This window comes from Aedes albopictus, chromosome 3, assembly GCF_035046485.1.
Source record: "Aedes albopictus strain Foshan chromosome 3, AalbF5, whole genome shotgun sequence".
In the NCBI taxonomy this organism is placed as follows: domain Eukaryota; kingdom Metazoa; phylum Arthropoda; class Insecta; order Diptera; family Culicidae; genus Aedes; species Aedes albopictus.
In genome coordinates, this window is record NC_085138.1 from 175,055,778 (window position 1) to 175,075,023 (window position 19,246).

At 36.1% G+C, this 19,246-nt stretch overlaps 1 protein-coding gene across 11 annotated transcripts in view; it reads left to right on the forward strand.

The window, feature by feature from the left end:
• Nucleotides 1–18,405, forward strand: part of LOC115261297 (regulating synaptic membrane exocytosis protein 2) — a 117,320-nt gene extending 98,915 nt beyond the window's left edge. For 9 of the 11 annotated variants that reach the window (XR_009995714.1, XR_003894863.2, XR_009995715.1 and 6 more), the window contains 4 exons: nt 8,332–8,518; nt 8,590–8,757; nt 8,822–9,457; nt 14,564–18,405. Coding sequence is in view for 1 of the 11 variants with exons in the window: in XM_029862693.2 (XP_029718553.1) it covers nt 8,332–8,518; nt 8,590–8,757; nt 8,822–8,956; nt 14,564–14,566 (493 nt within the window). In the remaining 10 variants the exon portion in view is untranslated. Of the gene's footprint in view, nt 1–8,331; nt 8,519–8,589; nt 8,758–8,821; nt 10,085–14,563 lie in introns of all 11 variants that reach the window. The other 2 variants (XR_003894864.2, XM_029862693.2) reach the window with 2 other exon arrangements.
• The last annotated feature ends 841 nt before the right edge of the window (nt 18,406–19,246 follow it).

Below are 19,246 nucleotides of genomic sequence, written 5' to 3' on the forward strand. Positions count from 1 at the left end.
AGAAACTTCAAGGGGATTCTCGAAAATTTAAGAAGTTCCATATTTTAGAGCATTCCAGAATGTTATTTATTTTCTGGAACTTCCAGAAAGTTCTTCAAATTTTTAGAATATTGATGTTCCAGAACATTCCAGAAGGTTCTTCTTATTATTTCTGGAAAGTAAAAAAACATCCAGAATGTTCTCGTACCTTTTAGAAATTTGATACAACTATGGTGAAACATTTCAACGAAACATTTCAAAGCGTTACGGACAGACAGACAGACAACGCTGGGATTTTATATATATGATACCTTAGTAATATTTACAATTTTTTGAGATTTACTTGATAAACTAAAACCAAAACATCAAGTGTCACCCGCGGGCCTCATTTATTTTTTCGCATTTTCGACAAATTACGAAATGTTACGAAACTAATTTCATTTTAATAACGAAACTAGTTTCATTTTAATAACCTTCTACACTAAGTTTTTACAATTAAATTAGTAAACATCAAAAGCTCATACACCCAACGCCTAATCAGATAGATATGGATTAAATTCATCTAAGTTTTGGAGGATGTTTACGACTGGGAAGAAATGTTGAACTGTTGTGGCTTTTTCAGTCTAACAGGATTAAAACGGCCATGCCAAACTCCTTATCGTTTCACTTTTGTTAGACTGAAAAGCCACAACAGTTCAGTAGTATTGTTTCAATGATGGTTTTGAAACAAAACGTAAAACATATAATAGTTTTGCTGTGGAATGATTTTACTCGTGGCTAACCATGTGTTTACTATTTCATTAATCAATCAGGTGCCACAAAAACTCACGTTTCGGGTTTCAATGAGTTTGCTTCAAGCACTTAGTAAGTAACTGAAAGGGGGTTTGAGGAGTTTACGTCGTAATTCAGAGGAAGCGATAGATATCTACCACAACCATCCATACAAAAAATATAACTGTTCATACATGAGGTGTTTGGATTCTATACTTAGGAGATTTGACAAACACTCATTTTAGAGTAATTTAAAGTAAGCACGTTAACTGCGAACAAAACTCGCCGCTAACCAGGATCACGGCATATGGCGGCGTTGCATGAACTACGAATTGTACCAAGTATGTAAATAAATAGATACAGTATGAACCCAATTTTGTCAGCCCCACAAACTTTTTGCTCTCATTAACTTACGGTCAAAGTTGAACTAATTCAATCATGTTCATCACTAAACTACTGCTTGAAAATCTATTTAGATATTTAAGGAGGACAAAAAAATGTGTCCCCAAAACAGGCTGACAAAATCGGTTAACTGATGTATAATGAAGCGGATAAAGCACGGCAGGCTGCGGTGGGCTGGGTACGTAGCTCCTATGCCAGAGAAATGACAAACTTATATCATATTAGCAGAGAACCAGGAAGGAGCCGTTGGCTTCGTGGTAGGGCGCGCACGTGGGCCTTTTAGGTCTTCATCAACTGCATTTTGCGGCCCTAAGGGGCTCCAAAATCTCAGGGCGACTGGAAGCGATTGATCCAGGACTATAACCAGTGGAAACGATTACTTCAATCGGCGTAGACTCACAATTACGAATTGTAGGCTATCAAGTATCAATTTGTTAAATTATTCACATGTTGTTGTCAAAGCATCATAAATGTTTCAGTATCTACATTGCATCCATAGTAAGTATTAAACATAATTGATAATATTCACTATGAAAGTTGTTGATATTGAAAATGGTTTTCAGGCATCTGAAATAAAATAATTGGATATCTCCAATATAGATTATGTTTATGTCAATAAATTATCTTAATTAGTTATCTCAATAAATTATTTTCAATCACGTTTTATGGGGAGATTTTCGTTTTCTTGTACACAGACGTCAGTATTGCGACCACATGGTGGTTACGTCAAAACGTTCTTTTCAATATAATCACATGTTTTAGAACAAACACATTTTTTTAATAATTGGAGCAAATGCTATACATGGTGTAGGATATGTTAAGCTAAAAAAGTGAATTTTGACCTATGTGGCGTTTACGTCACCTATGCGAATATGGGCAGTTCAGTTTTGCAGCATAAGCTGTCCCATGTTCTTTTATTTTTACTCAAAAGCTATCCCATGTTCAATTTATACGCATAAAAAGTTGTCCGAGCATCTCTGAGGGAAGCCTGAAAATTCTCCGGATATCCTGATATAATTTGTAAAATTTAACATGGGACAGATTATGCTGCAAAACTCAACATAGGACATTTTATGATGAAAATTACAACATGGGACAGTTTATGCTGAACATCTCACATGACATGGGACAGCTTATGCCGAGAAAACCCCAAAAATTGCTAAATTTATCGGCATTGCAGTCCCACCAGAGTTTTTCTTTAAAAATCAAAGTTAGTTGAATGTTTATGAAACATTTTGTTCATGCTTCAATGATAAATACCTATTCTAACGCTATGCTGATGAATTCACTTTGTGTTTTCATTACACTTGCCAGTACCCGAGCAGAAGAAAATAACAAGTGAGTAACTTTGGAGGTAGCTATCGACTGAGGAATCTGGAAACCTGGGACGAATTTCGACTTGGCAGTCGCAATTGCAATCAAATGATCAGATATTCTCCTTCATCCGACATTTCGATGTTTATGAAAAGCTTTGTGAAAGCATAATCCGTCTGACACAAAATTAAAAAAACGTTGGGATCCACTTCTAGAACACTAATAATATTCGCAGAATTATTAGTGGGCTTCGTGGCCGAGCGGTTAGCGGCGTCAGTCGTTTAAGATGTCTCGTAAGCCTTGGAGTGTGGGTTCGATTCCGCTCCAGTCGGGGAAAACTTTTCGTCAAACGAAAAATTCTCCACTGGGCCGCTGGGTGTTCTAAGTGTTGTCCGTTGTCAAATGTTAGTAATGTTCAGTCTGTAGAGGCCGCAAGGTCAAAGACGGTGTAATTGTCTTTTTAAAAAATTCGGTTCGCGCTTCTAACAACACTACTGTAGTGTTGTTAGAAGCGCGAACCGAATTCTGCGAATATTATTATTGTTCTAGAAGTGGATCCCAACGTTTCTTTTGCTCGTATAATTTGCACAAAATAGAATAAAATTTAACATTTTTTTGTAACATCGCGGCCCCCCTGGACTGGCTTCACGGCCCCCAGGGGGCCGCGGGCCACCGGTTGGGAACCCGTGTTCTAGGTCATCCTGTAGGCTTAAGGTTTTCATGCATAATCAATGGAATGATGTAACACTACTGACACGGCGCAACATCCTGCAGGCTCATGGAATATTGTTCTGTAAAGAACTTATTTCTAAAGATGATCTAGGTTATCCAACAACTTCCGTGCATAAAGGCCTGAAGATTTACAAGCGTTGCCAATGGATGCGGTGGGAACTCCAGTTATGGCTACAGATCACCAATCCGGAGAGGGCGAGTTCGATTCTCGTTCCAGTCGGGAAAATTTTCTCGACTCCCTGGCTGGGCATAGTGTATCATTGTCCTTACCTCACAATGTACAAATTCATGCAATGGCAGGCAAAGAAAGCCCTTCAATTATTAACTGTGGAAATGCTCAAAGAACACTAAGTTGAAGCGAGGCCGGCCAAGTTCCTGTGGGTTCCCATAATAAATGAGCCATAAAGAAGAAGAAGAAGAAGAATGGATGCAGTGTAGCATCCTGCAGATCCATGGTGCATGGATCTGTAAAATATTACTTTCCAAAGAAGTTCTAGGTTATTCAAGAACTTGCGCGAGTAAAGGCTTGAAGGTCTATAAGCGTATTCAATCAATTGTTGTTACATTAGTGATACGGTGTTATATCATACAGTTCCATGGTGCATAGTTATGTATACAAGTAATTTTAAAATGTGTTCTAGGTCATCCAAGAATTTCCACGAGTAAAGGCTTTAAAATCTATAAGCGTGACCAATGGGTTATTATCCAAGACCTTCCGCGTAGACTTAAAACCCTACAAGCGTAATCAATGGAATGTTGTTTCATTACTGATATGCTGTAACATCCTATACGTCCATGGAGTATTGTTCTGCAAAAAACTTATTTCTAAAGATGATCTAGGTTAGTCATGAACGTCCGTGAGTAAAGTCCTTAAGATCTAAGAGCGCAACCAATGGATTGTTATCACATTACTGATGCGATGTAACATCCTGCAGATGCATGGCACTTGGATCTGTAAGGAACTACTTTCCAAAGGTGTTATAGGTCTTTCAAGGACTTTCACGAGTAAAGGCCTGAAGGTCTACAAGCGTAATTGAGCAATTGTTTGTTACATTACTGATAAAGGGCAACACTATACAGGTCCATGGGGCATGGTACTTAAGAAAAATATTTTTCCTTGATATTTTAGGTAATCCAAGAACTTCCACGAGAAAAGGCTTTAGGATCTACAAGCATAGTCTATGGACTGTTGCTTCATTACTGTTATGTTTTATCAATCCACAGTTCACTTGTATCTGGTAAATTGTGTATTCGAGGCGTATTTCCGATCGCATTGCATATTTTTTATTTGCACTCGCCAAGGATAAAATCTGAGCGTAGCCTTTTGGCATGCAACAATCGTTTAATAGTGATCAAATCTACAAGTCGGAATATACTGGGGATAGACAAAATGATCGGAACAGGCAAAATTTCACTTTTCAAAAAACGGTCAACTAGCTGTATTTTTTTCAAAAAGTGCATCAAAAATTCTGAAATTTTATGGTAATTTGCTCAACTAGTAGGGTAATAAATCATAATTTGATCTAGTCAAATTGTAATCTTAATTTGAACCATTTCGAAAATTATTAAAATTACTCACTGGCAAATATTGTCCCGAAAAAGTTGGCAAATGGCTTTCCGTAATAGAACCTGGTAGCATTGACTTCAAATGCATAGAATAGAACCTTTTTTTTTCGAAAATAAGTAATTGAAATATCACAGCAATTTCATCCATTCCCAAGAGGATGCACATTTTCGGTGCACTTGTACAGCTCACGCATTGTATCACACGCAATAAGTGAATTCGGTAATTGAAAGCCAATTTATCGTAGAATCGTCCAATCAAATAATATTCCGCATTATTTGTCATAAAAATACCAAATTTACGTTATTAGTACTTGGAAAATATTATCTTCAATTGAACCATTTGTAATCTAGATTTGAACTAGTAACTGGGGGTGAGCTTCCAGTGCGCTAGTGGCTCCTTTGTTTACTCTTGGGGATGGAAAATACCAAATTAGTTTCCAAATTCCTGAAGAATTCCGATCTTTCTGAGTTGAAATTCCATTGCCTAATGCAAATATGTTATGAGAATTAGCAGATCCATGAGATTTTTAGTTGTTTAGCATTAAATTGGCTGTTGTGGGAATTGCTTGAGCTGCTGCCGCCAAAAGTTCAAATCTAACAGAGATGAACCAGCCACGGGCTGAAAGTCTCTTTAATAAAGATAATATAATATAAAATATTCAAATCTAGATTAAAATTGGTTCAAATTATGAGCACGATGGTTCAAATTAAGATTAAAATCATTATTGACAAATGATTCAATTTTTCAATGAAATCTGGCGCAAATGTAAACTTTTAACCAGTTTTCGAAAAGTTTATTCCTGTGGCTTTCATATACCTGAGACTTTACCGTAGTATATTATTTCCAGAGAGAAAAAATCGTATCATATTCCCACTGCTTCAGAAGGTCGCAATTTGGCTCAACTCTTGATTACCTAACCTGTTCTATCAATGGTCCAAATTTAGTATAGATCGAGTTATTCTACATGAAGTTAAAAATATTCTAGAAAAGTACAATTACCCGATAGTCAACTTTGGACTGTTATATCTCCAAATTCCATGGACCGAATGCAACGAAATCTTGAACATTCATGACTTGTGTAATGAGCTTTGAAAAACGTTTGACATAACTTAAAATTGTTCATAAGAAAAAAAGTTGTAGCGATTTAGTTTATTATATGAATTTTTAGTCTATTTTTAACATTCATTTCTTTTAATTTGTCCACGGATATGTTGGTACTCTTTTTCAAAAATATTTATATTCAAATAAATTAGAGGGAATTCTACTGAACTATTTTGAACTTTGAAACGATGTAGAAGTTTTGGCTAATTTGGTGTTTTATTAGAAAAATAACACAGCGTAACAAAAATTAACTTTTGGTCTGTCTCAAGAGCAAACTTACGTGTCTCTGACCGATTTTTGGCCGCTGAATCCGAATCCGGGCTCAGATTTGCTCCAACACGTCACAATTTTGAACTATACCTCAATTTATAGGGCAAAATATGCGATTTTGGGCTTTTTTGACTGCAAGTTATTAAGCATGGAAATATTTTTTTAATCAATCAAAAGGTTAATTGGTCAATTAACATCTAAATTAACGACTCATGCAAAATATTTTGTTTTACCAAATCGAATTTGATGGTTTTAGGCGATTTATGTTAGGTACGATGTTTCCCATACAAGTCACCCTCCAAAAGTTGCATGCAAGTTTTCATACTTACATAAAATGCTTAAATCTATCAAATTTGATTAGGTAAAACGAAATATTTTGCATGAGTCGTTAATTTAGATGTTAATTGACCAATTAACCTTTTGATTGCTTAAAAAAAAATACTTCCATGCTTAATGGCTTGCAGTCAAAAAAGCCCAAAATCGCATATTTTGTCCTATAAATTGAGGTATAGCTCAAAATTGTGACGTGTTGGAGCAAATCTGAGCCCGGATTCGGATTCGGCGGCCCAAAATCCTTCGGAGACACATAAGTTTGCTCTTGAGACAAAAAATGTTGCGCTGTGTAATCTAATCATTTTTTTTTGTGTTAAAAATCTTAAGTTACGTAAAAAGTTTTTCGAAGCTCAAAGCCTAATTGCAATAGGTTCATTGAATCCGGAGATATGTATGACAGTCCAAAGTTAGCTATCGGATTAATAATGCTTTTTCTAGAATATTTCTACCTTCATGTAGAATAGCCCGAACTTTCCCAAATTTGGACCATTGTTAAATGACTACTTCAGCAACTTACAGCAAAAATTTGTTAGCTGACAATTTCTAGTTCTCTAGTATAAGCACTACACTGTCTGAAATACCTTCCAGTACAGTGTGACAAAAATTGTTTCAAGATCACTGCAGTGTTAAATGGCTCATAAAACATTGCATGCTGTGACATAGCAACGTGAAAATATCGATGAAGTTGGGAATGTCTTTATTCCAAAAGCTCGTTTTTCGAAAATTTATATTCAAGTAAACGCGTTTCTGCAGAGAGGCGCAGCAAATGTCGTTTTCTTTTCCACTTATATTTCGCCCAAGAATTTATAATTCCCAATTCTCTGGCTTTTAAAATTTTTAAGAAAATCATTTGGTGATATACAGGTACTTGAAACCAAAGGGTAGCAGCATCAGTTTTGGCCAGTAGTAGATTATATAGCTAATTGCGTTGTGAAAGATGTTTTTGCTTGGGTCTGTCTTTATACATCTATATTGACGTATCAGGGTGCTTCCGATTGGTCCATTCCCACAAAGAATACATGTTTTTCATCAAAATAGAAAACAATGTTGAGAATATGATCATAACTAGAACAGTGGTTCTATTTTGATCTGCGCAACTATGGTGTTAGTTGATTATTTTTTGAAAAATCATTTTGCTTAAATCTTTTTCATTCGAATCCCGTGCCCTATACAAGCAAACAATTGCTAGCTTTTTAGAGATCATCCTACATTACAAATAATAACACATATATTATCAATCACGTAGTCACGTAGAGTAATTTTCTCGCAACGGTTCAAATAGATCATTGTAAATAATGTTTTGGATTTGTACATTACGCACCTATGGATCTGTTTAATCATTTTAACTGATATTATTTTAGCGATATGGGAAAAACTGGAACGAATTTAAATCAACGTTTCCTGCGTCTTCTCTAGTCATGTTTGCATTCGTTCATGTAAATTTCCTGAAGAACCTATCATTTCCCCAAGGCTTCCTGAAGTTACGGCGAATGTGAATTGAGGCATTTACTGCTTGCAAAGTTCCTTACAGTTTTGATCAACGAGAGTGTGCATAATGTGTATACGATGATTCTTGGCTTATTATTTTCAACATATTAGTAATTCTTAAAACGCATGTCTTCATATTAGACAAGTTCAATTCATGAGTTGTTGGCCAAGCTACCGAGTGCACGCTGTCATCATTCGTCGCTTATCTTTACACATTTAGTTAACTCATTTCCCGTAGATGATCCCTGCATGCTAGAGATTCACGTTTATTATGTGATCATCTTGTTTCGATTTTCTGCATAAACATGAAATACCTTCTAACGTTATATCCTCTTCTGTATTCCACCACAACACATTGACACACCAAATGGTAGATGGTCGCCATCGCTACGGATGACCGGCGATACTGGACCATTGTCGGACTTCATCGAGGGTTTGGGACCAGGACAGCTTGTTGGGCGCCAAGTGCTGGGCGCTCCTGCCTTAGGTGATATTCAACTGTCTATGTACTATCAGAAGGGTTCCTTAGAAGTTGAAGTGATAAGAGCGAGAGGTTTGCAGGTTAGTACGGTGGGAATTTGCACTGGAATCTTAATTTGTAATTTCGTCCACTGTTTTCCATTGTTTTTCAGGCTCGTCCTGGCTCAAAAGTACTTCCAGCGCCTTATGTTAAAGTGTATTTAGTTTCCGGTAAAAAGTGTATAGAAAAAGCTAAAACAACGACTGCTAGGAAAACGTTAGATCCATTATATCAACAACAATTAGTGTTTAGAGAACCGTTTGCTGGCTGCATACTACAAGTAAGTTGCGTTAGATGTTTCGCATTGAATAGAAGCATTCATATGTTTTGGATTTTTTTTTCAGGTGACGGTATGGGGTGATTACGGACGAATGGAGGGCAAAAAAGTGTTCATGGGTGTAGCTCAAATAATGCTGGACAACTTAAACCTATCACATTTAGTCATCGGATACTACAAACTGTTCGGAACCACATCACTGGTCAGTGGACCACCTAGTTTGGGTCTATCTAGGCGATCCTCAATTGCATCACTCGATTCACTTAAGCTGTAAAACTCATTGACATCACTATGTTTAATTTTCTCCTTCGGCATTGTTTTGGTTTTCAACTTTTGTTTGGTTCAGAACTGTATCACTTTTGTTCTTGGTTCGTACTATGAGATGGTTTGATGTTGTTGGTTTTTGATACGAACTGAAGTTTTGTCTAGCGGCAGTCATCTTAGTGACCACAATCCGACTTAGATTGAAACACGAAAGCTGATGCAACAGTTTTGTCCTAGCGTTTCTACGAATTGTGAATATCTTCTTTGTTGTCCAGTTTTTCGATATAGCCTTGCAATAGTTTACACTCTAGCTAATAGTATCTGTTCGAGCACGATCTTCTCGAGATGAAGCTTAAACCACCCTAGACTCCTGAAAGGATGCCACTATTCTGCTGGTTTTCAACGGATTGCGAGAGGGATCAGCAAAGATTCTATCTAGGTTCGTGAAAGTTCGTTATTCATTCATACTTACATACCGGTTTTGCTTTTTCCGACGTTTCAGTAACTTTTGGTATGTAACTGATTTGCCAGACTTTATTGAGTACTTTGTATTGAAATAAAAAAAAAATAGTATTATCATCATTTATTATAGTTTTGAAACATGCAAGTGACATTTCTTATTATAAATAACGCTGATTCCACCATGGAGTATGAAAGCAACTTCGCTCGCATTCCTTCTACAATTCTCTTCAGCTTACTCGCATATTTCTCAGTGCAATCTATAAATGCAGCAGTAAAAATGCTCAAAGTACGATCTTGTCTTGTTCAATCCTTATTTACCACATTTCAATCACCTGGTTTTGTTAGTTCCAATTCTTCTTTAGAAATCCTTTTTCAAATCAGTTGAAAAAACTGATCTCCCAATTGTGGCTTCCTTTTCCGTTTGTTTGATTTGTTTAGACTCCTTACTTGTTACTTCTGTTCCATAGAGGCAGTGTCGAAAGCACTTTTAAAATAGTGTGTTTTGTCAAATCCGATCGATGGAATAATAGAAAGTTTCCTAAAATCTGTACAATGAAATCTTACAAAAAATATATAGCGCTAAAAGTGTTTTAGTTAATCATAGGTACGTTCAAACTTCATGCATGACTCTGTGTTTCCGCTATTTTTGCAATTTGTTGTTAGGAACTTTACCTCTTTAGTCTAGTCTAGCTCAGGATGATTAGGAGAAGATACTGTTGTTCGCCCCGCTCAAGTATGCATAAAAGTTTTTGTTGAAATGATTTGTGGTCAATGCATCCATCAACCGATTTTGATTGATCTTTTGGCCAATAAGTTTTTCGCGTGGGATGGCTTAATATACATAGGCATTAGGTCTTAGACCAGTGAAGTGTTTTTGGCTGATTGTTTGAGTCCTGGCGTCACCTCTTGTCTAGACAAAAATAGAAACAATTGCAGCGTATGCTGATCTGAGAACCAGTTGTCATGAAACTGGTTACTGTAGGTTTACATATAAACATCTGCGGTCTCTCCGACTGTGAAAAATAAATCCATCGGAGATGCTTCCCTTAGTTATTTCAGGGTTGGCCCCGGAATTCCTCCAGAGAACTCACCTTGAATTCCTTCCGGGAGCTCGTATCAAGTACTTTCCGGCAGTTCCTTTTGAGAATTCTTCTAGTCTAGAGTATCTACCGGGACTACTCTTGGAGTACCTCAAGAGATTACTTCTGCGAGTTAATACCAACGATTGATCCTGTAGTATCTCCATGAATTACTCATAGAGTTCCTCAAGGAATAACCTATGGAGTATTTCCAGGGATAACTCCTGGAGTGCCTCCAGGAATGAATCCTGGCGTTTTTATAGGAATCATTCCTGGAGTTTCTCCAGAGAGAACCTCCTAGAGTTTGCCCAGGAGTAACTTATGGAATCACTTTTGGAGCTTATCCAGGGATGCCTTCTGATTCATGAGTCATAGAGATTGTCCAGTAATCCCTCCGCTCCAGGAATAATTTTTGGAGCTCTCCTAGGCATTATTGATTGAAACTTATCCAGTTATAACTTCTAGATTTTCTACAAGGATTACTCCTGGAGTCTAGCGATAACTTCTAGAAACATCTGCTGGACTTCCTCCAAGGATAACTCCGGGATTTTCTTTTAACTTTTAATTCTGAGGCTCATTTAAGGGTGATTACTAGAGCTCCTCTTGAGATTATTTCTGCCGTTTCTCCGAAGTTTACTTGTGTAGTTCCCAGTGCTGCAAATTTTCGACAGACCTTTATGATAGCGATATTTTGCTTTTTATCATTTTCTCCGTTTTGGTTTTCCTGTCAATGTTGCTTTCCGATCAACAACACGGGAGCGAAATGAAATAGGTACTCACACTCGCACGCAGCGTGCTGAAAGCGAGAGCTAACAGGGCTAAATTTCCATTCAATTTTCTGTAGTTGAGTATTTTCACCCGTGGTAGCGTATAGGGCACTCATTCTCACAAGCCACCGCTTGAGACGAATGGCCTTTCAGCATGAGTAGTGTGTGGATGATTGGGAATTGATCTTATTGGGTCGCTCACGAATGGAGCTCTCGGACTCTGTCAGTTCTCACATCGAGGAACTGAAAACGACCTCCGCAGTCATTCATTTTCGGCTGAAAAACAGGCACTGAGACTGACATTTTGCAGGACTGTTCCTCCTGGTATATATTGTAGATCTCATTTAGGGAGTCTTCCTTGTTTTCTGCCTGATTTTTTTTTTTGAGTTTCTTAAGGAAATCCTTCCAGGCTTGTCCCGCACTGAACGCATAAAATTTCTGCTCTTTGAATTTACACCACCTTAATGATCATAAACTTGCAATGTTTATTGCTTAACCAATAGAAGGATATTTGAATATCCTAAATGTCACTTCGAACTGTCAAAAAACCGCACCGTAGTGCCGCGCTGGCGTGCGCAAAGAGAATTACACTTGAGTGCGCGCACTCTAGTGTATTTCACTTTGATCGCTCCGTGCGGCTCTGCGGTGCGGTTTTTTGACAGTTCGAAATGACATTTAGGATATTCAAATATCCTTCTAATGGTTAAGCAATAAACATTGCAAGTTTATGATCATTAAGGTGGTGTAAATTCAAAGAGCAGAATTTTTTGCGTTCAGTGCGGGACAAGCCTGCTTCAAGAATGCCTTCTGAAGATGCTCATGAACTTCCTTCTGGTGTTCCTCTAGGTGTTCAAGGGATTCCTCATGTCATTCCTCCAGGGGTTTTTCTTGGAGTTTCTCCAGAGATAACACCTGGACTGTCCATTATGTGCTTCAATGACGTAAGGGTCTTCGTACAGAAACTTTGCCTGGAATAATATCTAGAATTCCTTCAGTGATTCCTTTTGGAACTATTTTTCAGGGACACCCTTAAGTGTTTCCAAAGATTACTTCTGAGGTTCCTTCGGTGATTTCACCTGTAGTTTTTTTTTCAGATATTTCTCTCCCATAGATTACAGGGATTCGTAGATTTTCTCCATGGACAGATTATAGAATACCTTCAGGGGTAACTCCTGCAGCACCTCCAGAGATTATTTCTATAGTACTTCTACCCGAGTAGCACACATGCCCTATATACTTATTCTACAAAATTTGCTAATATAAGAGATATATCTTGAGTTATATGAGAGTATTTGTGGATGACAGTGGTTACTGCTGCTGCAATACTTCCATAGATTACTTCAGTGCACACCTCTAAGAATTACTCCTAGAGTCCCTCGTGGAATTACTTTATTCAAGAGAATCTTATATTGTTCCTTGTGAGATTCCTCCTGGAGTTCCTCCTTCTATTCTTTCTGGAATCCCCCTGTATTCCCACAGATTTATTACTCCTGCAAAACAGGACTGGACAAACTGGAGTGTTTCCAATTGGCAACTCTAGATAACACCTCTAGGGGTTTAGTCCTTAAGCTCTCCCAAGGATTAATTTTCGGCAGGTTTGATTTTAGCATCATCTATACTCAAATCCGCTGCCTTTATAATATGAATAATTTCTCCAAAAATTGCTAAAACGACTTTCTCTGGTGATTTCCAGAGATTTCCCTCGACCCCCTGGAAATCCACTCATCCGCTAGAATTGTCCCAGAGTCCCCTTTAAACCCCCTGAGATTCTCTGAGACCCCCTGAGACACCATGACATTCTTCTAAACGTTCTTGAAACCTTCTGATACGCCCCTGGCCCTGATAGCTTCTGAAACTCCCTGAGGCTCACTGGAATGCCTCTGAAAATTACTCTGTAAATCTCACAGAGATTACCAGCAACTGTGGAAAGCCTTCTATGGATTTCGTTTGGATTTACATTAGGTTATAGGTTTGTTCGGGGAATTTATGTCGATAAAGCTTTTTGAGTGGGGTGAGCTAACAGTTTTTTTTTATTTTCTCTTACGGATAGATGCATTATATTATGTCTGCATGAATTAGGCTTAACTATTTTTGTTTCTATCACTTAAAGCACCAAAGCTTATTCACTAGTAGTGTTTTATCTTGCAATGATTTTGAGCTTAGATCTTTTAAAATCTCATTTATCCATACAAACCATTATTGCTTACGATAGGAATAGATGAGTTTAGCAGTAGTTTTATTTTAGACTGAAGTGTAGTTCAATGGTGAATCACGACAATTTTAATAATTTTAGCGTGTGACTTTCGGCTCTGTAGAGTTTTAGATTAAACATTGAGCCAATGACCTAGACAAAAAAAAATTAGCGTGCATTGATAACCGACCAAATGCGAATAACAAAATCATGACAGATTGTGTTTCTTCGTTACAATGATTTTTGTTACAACGGTTGTTACAAAACATGTGCTGTTAGTAGTTAAAATAAAAAAAAAATTCTAACAAAACTTCCATCAGCCAAAACATAAATTTAACTTCTGCTGGAGGTTCGACTATATGGCTCCAACAATCAATTGAAACCGGCTACTCAGTCTTGAACTAACAAACGATGTGTATTACTTGCCCAACGTTTAATTTAACAAATTTTGATACCTAGACCTAAAACTTTTTCGAAGCTATATTAATCTTCCTTTGGCATTTGGGTCATTACTGACCCAAATCGTACACTACGCCAGCGAGCTGTTCCCATCGTGATGCAAAAGGAAGGTTAAACTTGTTTCAAAATAACTATAACTTTTGTTATAAATTTCTTGTTTTTCATCGAAGAATCTTTAGAACAAAATCATATCAACTTTTGTTATTTTTAACTATGTTTGATATAATTTTGTTATTATCTTGTTATGTGATACTAGTCAGAAACCTTGTAGCCTAACTATACTACGGTTGATTATTTAAAAAACTCGGTTTTTCTGTGCCACCGTGTGTTAAATCTATCATCTCGGCTTTTGTCTGTCGTTAAACTTTCAGGCTACATCGAAAAGTTTGAAAATAATATTGAGTTAGTTGCTTATGGTCCCAGTTACTAAAAAAATGTTCATCTTGGATTACGGAGATGTCACAAAACATGTGAATATTTTCGTTAGAACAATTGCCGTGATTCACTAGCTTTCTGTTTCGCATTTGTAGTGATGCTGTTCGTCAGGCTAATCAAAAATTTAACCCCTTCTTACCGTTTTATTGCAGTAAAAGTAACCTTGATAAACCTCAACATAAGTTTCATCGGCGTACCTACTATCTGGTTTACCAAATCCACATCCTTATTTTTCGTACAATCCAAGCCACGACAGTTAGTTCTAGGAAGCCAAATACCGACCGTAACGGCAACATGTTCCAGTATAGGAGACTAGACTAAAACAAATTAACAAATTCAGCCCGTGAGATGACGCGATACGCAACCAAATAAAAAAAAAGTGAAAACCACATTCACACACGAGCACGGAGAGCGAGAGCAATTTTCAGATTTTTCGCGTATTTATTAAAAAAAAGCAAAAGTACATCTAAGGAAAAATGAAACTCAAATCTGTGAATTTATTAAAACTAATATTAAAAGAAAAAAAAAAACAGTAATGATACAAATCATCAAAATGCAGCATCAGACGATTCATAACAAGGTGAATAACTACTTTGTTTAAAAAATGAACAAATAATCAAGCCTTCCATTACATTTATGAAACAAGGAACATTTAATTATCAATTATCAATTCAACAAAACTAAATTTTTGACATTTGATAATCCCAGCATATGGTCCTAGACAAACTACATCATTCCTATTCGTTTTACTTTTGAATTGTAGATTCAGCCAGAACTATCGTATCGTAAAACATATTCGTTCCCTCTCAAATAATTTTCGCCAAATTAACATGCATTTTCATGTAATTTCTCTTTCCTACTTCACATAAAATCTCATAAGACTATAGGAAAAATAAAACAAACAAAGCGACCGCCACTTAGTGTACAGCTGGTATGGAACAGGAAAACATTTTTTTTCATAGAGAAAAAAGTTAAGCGTAACTCATTGAAAAAAGCAAATTTGTAAATTTACTTAAACATAATAGGCAGAACCGATCGCGGAAACATCTTGTAAATATAAAGTAAAATCAAAGAAAACTACACAGAAAAACGGGACGTGAGCAACGAATACGTAAGGTTGCATCCTTGCACTCGTTCCATACAAAAAAAAAATCAAGACAGGAGTTGAAGCGATGTATAAATTAAACAAATAAAATCAACATAAGTTTTGCCTTAGACTCCTACCAAATTACGCGAAACCGTTGTCATGGCCTCAGAAGAACCGCAATTCGGAAACATTTTGTCTCGAAGAGATTCAATGCTGCTGCTTATTGTTCCTTACCAATGTTACTCTTTTTTCCCCGAAACAGCATGTCTTTACATCACTGATTACTTGTATTTACTTTTTTTTTATGATTGACGTGGCTTTTCATCGAACGTCATATAAGTTTGCAATGTAGTAAACAGTTGAATCTCTACATGTTACTTAGCAAACAAGTAATATTCATTTATTCACCATTTTGTTGTTAATTAGTTAGCAGCAATTGTATGAGAGCTGAATCGTCGAGGCAATCTGTTGTGAAATGTAATAATGCCATGTATGAGAAATAAAATCTTATGCATCAATCAGAGACAAAAAACCATTTCCATATAAATACTAAACCAGCACATGCCGGTGGTTGGGATCATGGCATGGTACAATTCTGCAGAGGTATTGACGTCTTTACCTTCACAGAGCTTCGTAATGTTGAGCAAGCAAAAGTGAGCCGGAACGCATTTCATGGAAGCGAAACAAAACCTTAAAAATAAAATATTTATCTTTAACGAAAAAAAAACAAGCCAAAACCATATCTTTAATATAAGAAACTTTAATGATTAATTGACATAAAAATAAACAAGAGCAACACAAAAAACAGGTTATGCGAATGTTTCATTTGACTTATTATCATTAAAGAACGCGCTTCTTGGGAATTGACACTAAATTTCATTACTAGCAACAAAAATGGCATAAAGGCAGGAAATAAGGAGATGATACAAAGTACATATTTTTATAATCCCCCTACATTGTGGACAATGGAAGATGAAAGTAAAATCAAAACAGTTCATCTAGCAGCAAACAAAACCTAAGGAATATGGGATTAATGACGTCAAAGAAAACAGTGATCGACATTCCGTTTGCGTTGCAGAGAAGTTTGAAGCAAACTGCTGACGAAGCCTTTAAGTACGACTTTATTTTATGAGAGAAAGAAGACATCTCAAACAAACACATGTTCAGCAGCTTATGCCGTGTTAACGAAGGTCATATCACCGAAGCACTATCCCATGGTTTTTGTTTGGAACAATCACTTAGCAGGACTAGATGAAGCGTTTTGTTCCATTCGTTCTAGAGGTTTATCTGACTGAAGTATGGATTAGTTGATTTTATCAGATTTTAAAAAATGTTGAAGTAGTTTGCTTATTGGTTTACAGGTGACTAGTTTAATAGCAAATCCAATAATTTCCCAATCAAATTACACTGTTCAATCGGTTGCATGATACAATCCCTCAAACAAAATAAAGAAAATAGATATTAGGGCCATCTTCTGAACTGGAAACATGACTTATTTGCGTCGGACTTTTCGCATATATGAATTAGAACAACGAAGTTTCACTTTCTGCTTTTCAGGTGGTAACAAATAAGACACATAGAAATTGTAAATTGACTTCTGCAGTTCTGCAGTTGTAATAATGACCAATGTAATAAAGAAATAATCAAGATCCCATGCTACATATGAGTGTTACCCAATTGGACTACTCTTGAACTTTAATTGTGCGCATCTCTGATCCGTCCATTGACTCTCGCAAATGCTAGTAAAACACTTCTGAAAATCGATTCCCCATTTACCAATTATAAGCTAAACTCACCTCCCGATGACTTTTATGCAATTGCTTCAAAGGTATGGCGCACATATTGGAGCTTGTTTACTATTTATTTCACCGTGCTTATTGCTTTAATATACATTTCAATCGAAGATTTCATTAGAATATAGCCCCTGACGACGAGAGGTGCACGCTTGGAAAAGAATCGAAAAGATGAATGAAAACCTATTATTTTTGGTGCGATTATGTGAATCTTAAAAACAGTACTAAAATACGGATAACAAATGGCCTACTAAAAGTAGTTATTTTAGTTTTAAATCCTAGCGATAAATAAATTTTCCTATGTAGTTTGGAATTTTGCACTGATAGGGATGAACGAACCAATCGCCAATACAACACAACTTGATTGCTTTGAAGTAATTTCTGTTTTGCAAACTCTATGTATTGAATTAACACGTTTAACAATCAGATTTACTCATTTTTCTTCCAATATGATTGAACATGTTGCAATCAAATTGGTTAGATTCTTCACTTTTCAACGATCATTACAAATCAACTGTCACATAAAGCCATGATCTTCTTACTGCATACTTCAAGTAACTTAAGAATCAATACACTCATTAATTTTGTTACTTACAGTACTATTTTCAAAAGTACGGTTCGATGGAGATCATACAAAATTAGAAGGATACAAGAAATGATTTGGAAAGGCATGTGTGGTTATGAAGGAATGGAAATAATTGTGTACATTGTGAAATAATGAGTTTTAATTATTTTATAAAACAGAAGTACTAGTAAGCAAACTATTCAGAAAAAGTGGTGAACCAGAGAAAAGCGAGAAAGGAGACAGACAACCAAAATATATTAATTTGAAGAAAATTAATTTATACACATATAAACATGATCAAAGGGAATGGAAGGAAAAAAAAACGATTACTAAGTAAATTAATAAGAAATCTAGGGTCAAGAACAATAGTGCGTCAAAGGAAACAAAAAAGAAAATGAACATGATTCAAAAGAGTATTGTAAATTAAAAATTTCTATTATTATTACCATATATAAATATACTGAAAATATATATTAAAAATGTATCCCCTCTCGGCTAAGGAAATGTCGAGAAACGACAATAAAACTGTGAAAATTGAAAAAAACTAAACATTGTGTTTCATTGCATTTTGTTACTTAATTATTTGGATCTGTTGGATGCGTTGATTTTTTCGCTATACTTTGTTCTGACCACTTTTAGAGCATACAAAAACTCACAATATTGTCGAAGACGCCAAGTTTGTATCTCATCGATTTTAAGAGTTACAGCTGATTTTCTATGTGAAAAAAACCGTCTTTTCAAAAATCAATAAAAAGCTTCAAACAAAAAAGGTACTCACAATTTTTTCAGCATCAATAGAACAGATTACGATCTTTTCAATGCAATTCGGCGATTGAAAAATCATTTGCTCTTTTTTGGGATATAAATTTAAAAAAAGTGATTTTTTGAAGAAAAAAGCCAATATCTTTTTAACTATGAGAGATTTTACGAGAAACGAATGGATTAAAAGTTATTGCAAGAAAACTGAATTTCATGGATCACCCTAACATGACTCTTTTAAAAATATATATTTATTTTATTTATTTATTTATTTCTAAGAATCCAACGGACATCATTTAGTCTAATTGAATTATTACTTATCACTAATTTACAATATTATCAATAGTGAACAACTGCAATAATAATACACAAACAATAGCAAACACAAACTCATCAAATCAATCACGTTAAGCAAGAGACGAAATGCAAATCAGTTTTTGAGCAAGACGTTTTTTTCTTTGTGGCTTCTTCAGTTCCCTGGAAATACCTCCAGGAGTTCCTCGGGTATTCCTGCAGAAGTTCCTCGGCAATTCCTCCTAGTGAGATTCCTCGGGAATTCCTCCAGAAGTTCTTCGGGAATTCCTCCAGAAGTTCCTCGGAAATTACTTCAGCAGTTCCTCGGGAATCCCTC